The 11,914-nt window shown below is 35.9% G+C and overlaps 1 protein-coding gene across 1 annotated transcript in view; it reads right to left on the bottom strand.

Annotated features, from left to right (window-relative positions):
- LOC106459137 (venom allergen 3-like) overlaps positions 1 to 11,914 on the bottom strand; it is a 31,963-nt gene that overhangs the window by 12,892 nt on the left and 7,157 nt on the right. Inside the window, exon 2 of the mRNA XM_013918724.2 lies at positions 818 to 1,009. Within this exon, the coding sequence (XP_013774178.2) occupies positions 818 to 956 (139 nt within the window). The 5' untranslated portion in view covers positions 957 to 1,009. The remainder of the gene's footprint in view (positions 1 to 817; positions 1,010 to 11,914) is intronic.

Genomic DNA, 11,914 nt, shown 5'->3' with positions numbered 1-11,914 from the left:
AAACACCATGAAAACTGAATGTAATTCAATGTATGCTCGAGGTGTATGATAAAAATATATGTTTAAAAAATTCCTTTGTGTCGAGTCTCTCTCTTGTATACAGGCTAGTGTGTCGGGTTTATGGTTCGTGTTCCGTTGCTACAAAAAAAAACAATCGCGCTCGGTACTTTGAGGTCGTGGGTGTGTTATCGGAGGTCCTCTAGTGGGACAGTGGTAAGTCTATGGACTTACAACGCTAAAATACTGGGTTCGATTCCCCCGCGGTGGACACAGCAGATAGCCTAATGTGACTTTCCTATACAATGTTATTTGTTTGTTTGAAGTTAAGCATAAAGCTACACAATGGGTTATCTGTGCTCTGTCCACTACGGGTGTCGAAACCTGGTTTCTACCGTTGTAAGTCTGCAGTCATACCGCTATGCCACTGGGGAGGGGGGGGGAATTGCTATAAAACAAACAAACACAAAGCGTTATCAGAATGGCAGTCAAACCCCCACAGCTGCAATTCTTCTAGTCTATAAGTTCAAAGTTAGAGACGGATATGTGCAGATAACTCTTGGATAGCTTTCTGCGAAAATTATTAAAAACACACATAACTCTTGAATAGCTTTCTGCGAAAATTATTAAAAACACACATAACTCTTGAATAGCTTTCTGCGAAAATTATTAAAAACACACATAACTCTTGGATATCTTTCTGCGAACATTATTAAAAACACACATAACTCTTGGATATCTTTCTGCGAAAATTATTAAAAACACACAAAAAAACAACAGTTAACGGCTCTGTAAATACTGAAATTATAGTCCAACTTACGTATCAGTGTTTTACCGGGACACGCTCTTGACCTGTAAATGCACAACGTGTGGAAGGAACCCGAAAATGGACAGGAATAGCTACATCCAAGGGTCAGTATTAAAAGAGTTATGTTCAAGAGTAACTCCACTGTCATCATTCTCTTCGCTGAGCAATTCCAAATAACTCCTTTGATCTACAGAAACTACGTACCTAAAAACATGTGCATTTAAGAATATTAGCGCTAAGTACGTAAAATGGTTTATTTTCTGTCAAAATTTCTCAATACCTGTACAACACATCAGAAGGGAATAGTCTGGTGTCAAACCAGTAGTTTTTTGTTTTTTTTACTGACGCATCAATTGGTCTTTTATTTCTTTTACATATAATCTGTTATATTAAGCTTTTACATAATATGAATGATACGTCATTTGTATTATTAAGTGATTATTAAAACTGCTGCCAACTGAAACTGTTAGAATAGAAGATCTGATATTATTGGGGGGGGGGGGGGATTATCAAAATCAAATAATAAGCCGTTGTTCTTCGAAATTGTAGAAATAATACAACAAGATAGCACAACTAGATACAGACTTACAACCGTTTCTAAAAGATAGAAATTATGAATTACTGATTTAAGAACGCTTATCTCTTTTCCTTGTGTAGTCTGTTTTTCAGAACCTGGCACAAAACAAAGACTTTAACTGTGTTTTAAAAAATTAAATCATCATCTACACGTTTAAAATACATTTAAAAGTCACATACAGTACAGCAACATCACTATTAACGACAAACTTGGTTCTAAACATAATTTTAGATTTATATATACGTTGATGTCGAAATTCATTTAATATATATATTGCAAGCTACAAATCATTACTACTGCAATCGGATCTAGCTGCTCAAACTAATATTTTATGTTAATTTACATTGCATTCCATATCACCATGACAACTTACGCTTTCAAACCCGGGAACGAAAGTTTGATTATCTGTTCTTTCAAAGTCTCATGAAAAAATACTTCTTAGAAAAATGTAATAATCGCAATGAAACTTGAATCAGCTTTTATAACTTAGTAGGCGGAAAAGAAAAGATCAAACAACCAATTAAAGACGACTTTCTAGCAGATCACGTCAATCAGTGAAGAAAAACGCCCACCAAAATTAAGTCAGTGGAGAAGAAAGAACAAACAATAGTAGGACTTTAAAGTTTCTGATTGACCATTAGAGGGCAGGCTTACTTATATATATGTGTCCCAGTTTCAGTGGACGAAATCGTTGACCTCTATTCTTAGAAAACTTTTACAGACCGCAATTTGTAATTGCATCCTCTGGAGTACATAAGTGATACATGAATATTCGAAATATTTAGAACACTATGTTTTACTTCGAACTAAAGGCAGAAGTCTCAGTTTAGAAAGTACATCAAAACAATCCTTTATCTTCAATAGTCGTGACGGAGGACACATTGTACGAAATCTCGGTTTAGAAAGTACATCAAAACATCCTTTATCTTCAATAGTCGTGACGGAGGACACATTGTACGAAATCTCGGTTTAGAAAGTACATCGAAACAATCCTTTATCTTCAATAGTCGTGACGGAGGACACATTGTACGAAATCTTGGTTTAGAAAGTACATCGAAACGATCCTTTATCTTCAATAGTCGTGACGGAGGACACATTGTACGAAATCTCGGTTTAGAAAGTACATCAAAACAATCCTTTATCTTCAATAGTCGTGACGGAGGACACATTGTACGAAATCTCGGTTTAGAAAGTACATCAAAACAATCTTTTATCTTCAATAGTCGTGACGGAGGACACATTGTACGATGTATTTTAGTTTTATAATCCACCACTTTCCTGTTTATTTGTACCATTTACAAGTGATAAAAAAATTAAAGTATTTCAAATTGTGTTTGTTTGTTTTCAAATCTTCTTAGTTATCATTTAGATAAATTATATTTCTATATAAATTGACGCGAATTTAAATCGGGATCTCGATAGACTATACACTTTAAACGATAAACCACGTCAGAAAACATATGGATTTGTATAATCTGTTACATGTTTAAATATTTACGTACAATTTCGTATTTGTCACGTTGTAGTAGGGTTTAACTTAAGACAGAAACATGCGGATGGAATTGCTTTACTCACAAAATCCCAACTTCAATTTCGAAGCTGTCATTCTTTAACAAATTTTGAACAAAAGTCCCTATAAAGTTTATAGGGAATGCCGAACTTGTTGAACTACTGAACATAAATGGTACCATCTTTTCCTTTTCGTACTTTGCTAGATATTAAATGACTCTTCTCTACTTACCATTTCTGTTTTATATTTCTATCTCTATATTTTAATTCTTTCACAAATTTCATGCAAAGCTGCCCCTAATTTTGAACTTATAGGGTAGAGGGCGCGAACCGTGAATCATTGGATTCATAACCGTGCACGCTGACTAGTGAGCCACGCCCAGCCCTTGTCTTAAGCCCACAAAGATAAAAACGTTTCTATTTCTCAAACTTATTTTCATCTTTTTTTTTATTGTGTTCCATTTCACATGCATTTTAAACTAACTGTCAAGCAATGTTAAAACAGCCATTTCTATATCTACTTTGGACAGCTACCTATTCTTTTAACTTGATTCACTTTGTGTTTCTCAAAGTTCCTATCTTTATTTCTTGAGAGTCTGATAGCTCTCAGAGGATTTTGTTCAGTTCAGTTCATGGCTAAATTAAGCTTCTGATTGTTAAATGCTGTTACTTATTGTTGAGTATTTTGTTATTTTCTCTTAATACACTTCCATTTTGTAACAATTTGTATTCATGTTTCTCTACAGTATGAATCAAACTGCTATAATATCAAATGAAAACAAATGTACATCTTAAAATTTTTAATTCATCTGCTTTCTCACACAATGCTTTGCAAGAGTGTTGAGGTCACTGAGACTTCTTTTCTTTGCTAAGTGGGTGGGGCGTTTATTAAAATCAATGAAAAGTTGCTCATGCGCAGAAAAAAATCAGACGATCGTAACTCAACTGCAATTCGACCCGAAAACCTACACCACATTTGTTTTTCTTCACAAACAAAGAGGTTAGTGGATTGGCGTATTTCATAAGAGCTAACGTTTACAATTTTTGAACTGTTGTAGGCAGTAAATGGATAAAAAGTAATTCAAGAAATTCAAAGATTTGAATACGAAGTCAAATACGAAACTATTATTCAAAAAAGATAGTTCCAAACTACAGTTGGCAAAGCTAAATATTTTTACTTATATATATATATATACTTTTTAATCTTGCTATATTACTTCTATAATAGAATTGTCAGACCTTTTTTTAATAAATATGTACCTGTGTTTAAGTCTTTCACTTCTAGGAGCATATCATATATATACATGGTGAGGTGGTTTGGGCGCTTGACTAGCAATTTGAGAGTCGCGGGTTCGAATCCCCGTCCCACCAAATTTGCTCGCCATTTCAGCGTTATAATGTGACGATCAATCTTACTATTCGTTGGTTAAAGAGTAACCCAATAGTTGGTGGTGGGTGATAACACAGCGGTATGTCTGCGGACTTACAACGCTAGAAACCGGTTTTCGGTACCCGTGGTGGGCAGAGCACAGATAGCCCATTGTGTAACTTTGTATTTAACTTCCAATAAACAAACAATTAAACAGAAATTAAGAGGTAATTATAAAGTTTTAGTTATTTATTTTTCTTTCTTTTCGCATCTAGATTTAGATTTATAGGTTTTTCTCAGTATATTAAGCTATTTATATATTAGTTTGAGCTGTTAAAAATGCCTTACAAGAGATGAGTAGGAGTTTAATCCTTCAGCTCAGCTCGTAGAACACTTGGTCTTTTTAACAACTCATTCAAAAGCAGTCTTATGAAAACCTCGTATTTAAAACACACAGGGAGTATGTATATGCTTCAACAAAGTTTTGGTTGGCAAAGTGCCATGTTAGTCTGTCCTCTGATTCTTTTTTCTGTTCATCCGGCCCGCCATTTGTCCACCATTCATTTTAAAGACCAGACCATCTCTCTCTAAATATACAACTTTTCATCATTCACACTTGTCTATCTCTCAGTCAGTTTGACTTTTAAATTTCCTTTCTGGGTCGGGTGTGGCCCATCTGTTAACGTTCCTTTGACTATGGATTCGAGGGTTGATGGTTCGCAGTTTGGCTGTTGATACGCTATAAGAGTAACGCTCAAATCCCACTATTCAATCACACAAGAAAAGCACAGTTTGCAGGGGGAGTGCTGTTTACTAGATGCCTCCCCTCTAGTATAGTAATTCAAAATTGCGGATGGCTGTACGCAGATAACTCTTGTGTAGCTATGTGCAAAAAATCTGAAACAAACACATATTCTTTCTGGGGAATTTTTGGCCCCATAAACGTTTTAAACATACGAAAATAAAATACCTGCCCTCCGCTGTGTAATTTAAAGGCCCCCCTCATAATTCCGGATAAAACACGTTACCGAAACATGTTGAATACTTTTAGGGCTAGTCCCTGTTTTTAATAAATTATTTGTTGTGCAATTATTTTAACGTTGCATTCATTATAATTGTGAGTGTGTGTATATATATTATTAGCCACAGTAGTGCTTAGTATATAGGGATGCATTGGCCTGACAGTACATCAGTTGGACCAAATGATATATACTATAACACATCGTGCTTCCTCTCAGCTATCTCAGTTTTATTTGGTTCTTTTTAACCACGTTTGTCAAAAGGAGAAGTTTTCTGACGTATGGTAATTAGTTATTGTCTCCTTGTTATAAGCCTGGGAAGGATCCCAACATCACTTATAACATACTGTTTTGACTAGCTATCTGTGTAGTGTTTTGGACACGATAATTAATGCTTGTCTTGTTTGGTTTCTAGAATCCATTGACCTCATCTCCAACAAATAATATAGTTTCTGTAGAATAAACCACAGTAGAACTTGATTGAACTAGCAACATCAATCATGGTAGTCTTTCTCAAGAGGGAACATCTGCTTTGATCTTGAGAAGGCTCACGCCACCACTTGAAGCTTAGGTGTATTGTTTGACCTCTATTATTCTGGTTAGATGATCATTTGTCCATTTTTATTCTTAATAATGTTGTAGTTTAGAGATCATTTTGGGCCTTTGGGGAATCTACCTCTTCATGGGGGGGGGGTCCACACTACCGCTATCCTATACATAACTCAGAGCACCTCGGGTCTCTGTTTTGAATGTCACACTTTATTAGCATTAAGAATAATGGCATACTGAACATCTCCTCCAATAGTTAAAAACGTCTGTATGTTGATGGGTTTCAGATTTACTCTCATCCATTGAATATAAAGCACATTAAGCCAAAGCCCCAAACTGCCCTCAATAAACTATAGAAGTAGACTAATGGAAAGTTTACACTTTTGTCATCTAAAACAATTTGCATACATTTCTGCCACACATAGGGATTGTATCCTGATTTTGAGCTCCATCTGGGTGGTGCACACATTCCTGTGGTGGTTGAGGTAATGCTGTTGGAACTTACCTTTGACAGTTAACTTACTTTTTTCCTCCCATCAAGCAGCCTAAGATTAAATGTAAAAGTTTACTGAACATCTTCCATGTCCTCCTTTTCCACCTCTTGGGGAATGGATGGATGTTTTATTATCAAGATCTATCATTATTCAATATAATCTAGGCTGTAAGCCTTTGAATTATGCTTCAGCCAGAGACACTGTATTGATAATATTGTACCCTGTGCATCATCAAGGGCGTCAGCTCTGTACAGGGGTTTTCTGCATTTCTCCAGTCCATTGTTTGTGCACACAATCCTATGAGACTCCATCTCTAACATTTGCATTTGTTTTTGCGATATGCTTTGAAACTCCAATTATTGTCACGGAATATTGTATCTGGCAATATGTCTTCATACCTTAGTGAGATATGCTTTTTGCAAATAGTCTATTAATATAACCTTTGGTATTCATATCCAGCCAAAGTTGAAAGAGATAAGTCTGAAATTGGATGACACTGTTGAGTATTATGATCAGCCCATTCTTCTGTGGTTTCTTACCATTTCCAACTGTGATCTTTCATTGAGTCACCTTTACAAGTTGGATACTCCTGATTGGAAGTACTGGCTTCCCTTTCACAAATATCTCTCGAGTCATAATTTCATATCGGCTTTTATGAAAATGGCTAAAAATCAGGTGACTCTGTGAGCTCTAGCATGATTTGCTGCATCTTTTTGTGGCTCATGGTATCCCCTCTACATATTCTGTGTTCACTGCTGAGTCGCATCCATCTTACTTGTTCTTAATCATGTAGAAGCTAAGCCACAAATTAATTTACTATCTATGCTAACTCGCTTATCACTGGAATTGCTATTTCTCTTCTCATTCAGTTCTCTTAGATATTCAGTAATGAATGGCCCATTTCACTCTTTCTTCTGTCATAATCCAATTTTTCTAAATTCCTGGCCATATTGGTATTTGAGGATACGAATTTGACGCTGTGACCAAATCAATCTGAACTGGTGACGTCAAAGGTTTGCCCATTCCATATATGGATTATCAAATTGTCATTGTGGTCGGGTATTCACTGATTTGTCTTCAAGCAATTAGGTTGTATCTGTAAGATAACAGGAGGTTCAAATAGAAAATGTACTGAGGTGTTAAATTGCATTATCATGCTTTTGACTGAGTTGTGAAAAAGAAAAAGACGGGAAACAACATACAACATAATGAAAACAATCTTTATTCAATATAAAATACATTAAAAACAACGAAAGTATGGATTGGTTGAAATCTTCCAGAAATTTCACGATTTTGTAAATTTTTGGAAACTGGTGAAAAATCTGCAAGTCCTTTCAAGACACGTGCACTTCCTACTTCACTGTTGGGCATTCGAATCGAAAAATAATGGGTGATATTTCCTCAAAGTATCACCTGATCTACCACCGTAAAAGACAGCTATGTACCTACATAGTGTGTCCTACTTTACAGCAATATTTCCCGTGAGAACGCACGTGCTACCGTAGAGGAATGACCCAGAACAATCGATATCTTAGGGCAAAGTAACTTAGCTACTTCTTTGACCAATGTTCTACATTAAACCTACATGCTTTTGTATACATGAAAATTTTGGAAAAAAAAACAAAACAGTATGCCAGCATACTACAAAGATAAGGCTTTTAGTCATTTGATAAGTTGAGCAACAACATAACAAGCTATTTCAAATTAAAGTAAACGTCAGTAATTGTTGGTATAATTTGAGCAACAATTAGAAGGAGAAGATTGTCCTAGCAATGTTCCACGTTGAACACAGTATTTTGATCCATACTTACCTCCTGCATGGGTGTGACCTGTAAATAGGTGATCAATGTCACACTCGGGTCACAGTTTCCCACAATTTACTCAAGTTGTCATTGTGACATGCGACAACAGCAACATTTTCCACATTCTTTAAAACTAATGATGTCCCTTTAACATTTGGCAATGTAATTGACAACGATGACATTACTCAGATCGAGTAATTGACAACGATGACATTACTCAGATCGAGTAATTGACAACGATGACATTACTCAGATCGAGTAATTGACAACGATGACATTACTCAGATCGAGTAATTAACAACGATGACATTACTCAGATCGAGTAATTAACAACGATGACATTAACAAGATCGAGTAATTGACAACGATGACATTACTCAGATCGAGTAATTAACAACGATGACATTACACAGATCGAGTAATTGACAACGATGACATTACTCAGATCGAGTAATTAACAACGATGACATTACTCAGATCGAGTAATTGACAACGATGACATTACTCAGATCGAGTAATTAACAACGATGACATTAACAAGATCGAGTGATTAATAATGATGACATAACTCAGATCGACCATTTTTTAACTTTTTTATAGGCCATAAACCTTTTCAAATTCTATTGATTTTTAATTTAAAAATGGACGTCTACGTCTTATATATTGTATTTCTGTGTTATATGTATTTTTATCTTTTAATTGATTTTGAATTATCGTTGTTTGAAAAGGAAGGTTTAGGCAGATAGCCTTTGTGCATGTTTTGCACAATAAAACCTTTACAAACTTACTAACTTATACCTTCTAGTTCAAATAATATACAATGAAAATAATTACGCAGCAATCCTACATGTTTATAAATTGTGTGAAAATAAAACAACGCCCTCAATATGAAAATAGGTCTTGCACTAATTTGACACAAATCCGGCATCTACAATACACCCGTCTAATTGAGGTCGTCTAACGGAAAGTTGTTCTCAGTTCAATGTTATAAGGTCTATTTCACATCTCCTCACACTCTTGTCAAACCTAAAAATATACTAGACTTGCTGTTGAACACACAGTAACTAATTAAAATTAGTCCCATCACTAGATATGTACGACTGTTTTGCTGGTTTTTCTTTTTTTCTTCTTCTTTATAATAATTTGATTGTTTGTTTTTGAATTTCGCGCAAAGCTACACGAGGACTATCTGCGCTAGCCGTCCCTAATTTAGCAGTGTAAGACGAGAGGGAAGGCAGTTAGTCATCACCACACACACCCAACTCTTGGGCTACTCTTTTACCAACGAATAGTGGGATTGACCGTCACTTTATAACGCCCCTACGGCTGTTTGGTGTGACAGGGATTCGAACCCGCGACCCTCAGATTGCGAGTCGAGTGCCTTAACCACCTGACCATGCCGGGCCTAATAATTTGATCAAATAATAGTCGTCTGTATCGGATTGCTAAATATTTCGAAACTATACATTACAATAAATACTTAAACGGCATCAACTTTCGTTACTACTTATACACACTTTACATTTACATTGACTACATATCTGCACATGTATACATAACTTATGTATATAAAAAAATAGAGATAAATAAATTGACTAAAACTTCTAGTGACTAAACTATATTCAATCTTTAGTTCTGACTATATATATATATATATGTTTTTTTTTTATATGTAATAGAGTAAAAAGTATCATTAAATCATTTATTCGGGAAACAAGATCGCTTGTCAAAGCTCCACCCGGTATCAGTTTGCATTTCTTGAAACACAAATATCTGGAAGCGGCTGTAAAATCTTACTCGAGCTAGATATAACTCTTTATCAGTCCCCCAGCGGGACAGAGGTAAGTTTACGGACTTACAACTTTAAAATTCCCCGAGGTGAACACAGCAGGTAACCTAATGTGGCTTTGCTATAAGAAAAGCACACAAAATCACTCTAAAACAAACAAACTATTCATGGAACATATCCAATTATTACTTAAAGTAGTAGAAGGTCAAACAGTGTACATCTAACATATTTTTTGCACGTCTTTACCGCTCCAAATCGGTCTGGCATGGCCTTCTAGTTAAGGCACTTGACTCGCAATCTGGGAGTCGCCAATTCGAGTCCTCGTCACCGAACATGCTCGCCCTTTCAGTCGTGGGAGCGTTATATGTGACGGTCAATCCCACTATTCGCTGGTAAAAGAGTAGCCCAAGAGTTGGGGGGGGGGGTGTTGACTAGCTAGCTGCCTTCCCTCTAACTTATCACTGCTAAATTAGGGTCGGCTAACGCAGATTGCTCCAAATCACAGGAACGTTTATAATCTAACCGCGTGGCTCAGCGGTAAGTCCGAAGGCTTATAACGCTAAAAACCGAGTTTCGATAATCGTGATTGGCAGAACAGAGACAACCTTTTGTGCTTAACAAACAAACAAAATCTAACCGAACTACATTAACATATAGTTGGACCTTTGTATAATTATAAATGTGTGTGTTGTTCCTGTGTTAACTCTTAATGTGTCTAATGTGCTTTGAGTTTTCAGGTGCACAGAGAGCAGACGTCGGACATTGTTTCTGCTCCTATCAGATAATCAGAATTCTTCATATTATTCAAAACTATTTTAGCGATTAATATTACCGAAATTAATAGAACATTTTTTATTAGAGTTCTTTACTGGAAAAAAAAATGGTACTTTTAACACCGAAGTCGTTTATGATGCTAGAAACCGGGTTTCGATAACCGTGATGGGCACAGCACCGAAAGCTCATTGTATAGCTTTATGCTTAGCTACAAACAAACTAACGGTTATAACAATAATAATAACTCTTTGGTATAAAATCTTTACACAGAAATATCATAAACAGTGCCTGAAAGAATAGTTTAAGATTCTGGATGTAATTTTGTTTGTTTGTTTGTTTATAATTAAGCACAAAGCTACACAATGGGCTATCTGTGCTCTGCCCACCACGGGTACCGAAACCCGGATTCTAGCGTTGTAAGTCCGCAGACATACCGCTGTGCCATTGGGGGGCGGATGTAATTTTAAGAACTTGTGAGAGGAACAGAACAAGAGTATATAATTATATGTTAACCACATTATATCTGCTGTATCCAGTGCCTTTCGTCCAACAACAGAGACTCGTCAGGCTGAATTGGATACGACAAACACAGTGTTGGTTAAGATGCTACTTATATCACCTATCATCAAATTGGGTGACCAATAACTGTTATGATGTGAAAACAAGATAACGTAGGTGAAGCATTTTTTTAACAGTATTATGTAAATCATTTATAAATCAGAATTAAGATAAGGGTTAACAACACAATATGATTTAATCATTTCAACTTAAATTGTTAATATTATTATTTATTTTTGCTTGAATTAACCATACCCATCATTCTGAAGAACTGACGAGCCAGCAAACTCGTCTTTTCGTTCCCAGAGCTGGTCAAGTAACCAACGGGAGACAACTACATTAATGATTCTTCTTCTTCTCCGGATCGGGATTTAGGTCATCGACCCGGGAGGGTCAGGTTCAGGTAGACCTCTTCCTCTCTTCTGTACAGTTGTTATAGCTTTTTTCTATGGTTCAGGTTTTTTGGTTGGCTGGTTTCATATGGGGTTGATGTATTTCTGTTAGTACTTTCCTTTTCAGGGCCATGTCAGTTTTATGTTATCAAGTTGTATGTGTGTATTGCCCTATTCTTGGGTGTTAGTGTACTTTGGGTCTATAGTAGAAGTAGTAAGTGTGGTAATAATAATGGTAGTTCTTGTGCTGCTGTTTTTATGATTATTGTGAATATAT

This window comes from Limulus polyphemus, unplaced genomic scaffold (genome assembly GCF_000517525.1).
Source record: "Limulus polyphemus unplaced genomic scaffold, Limulus_polyphemus-2.1.2 Scaffold566, whole genome shotgun sequence".
In the NCBI taxonomy this organism is placed as follows: Eukaryota; Metazoa; Arthropoda; class Merostomata; order Xiphosura; family Limulidae; genus Limulus; species Limulus polyphemus.
The sequence above is the reverse complement of the archived record's forward strand: the minus strand, read 5'-3'. Positions and strand labels throughout refer to the sequence as shown.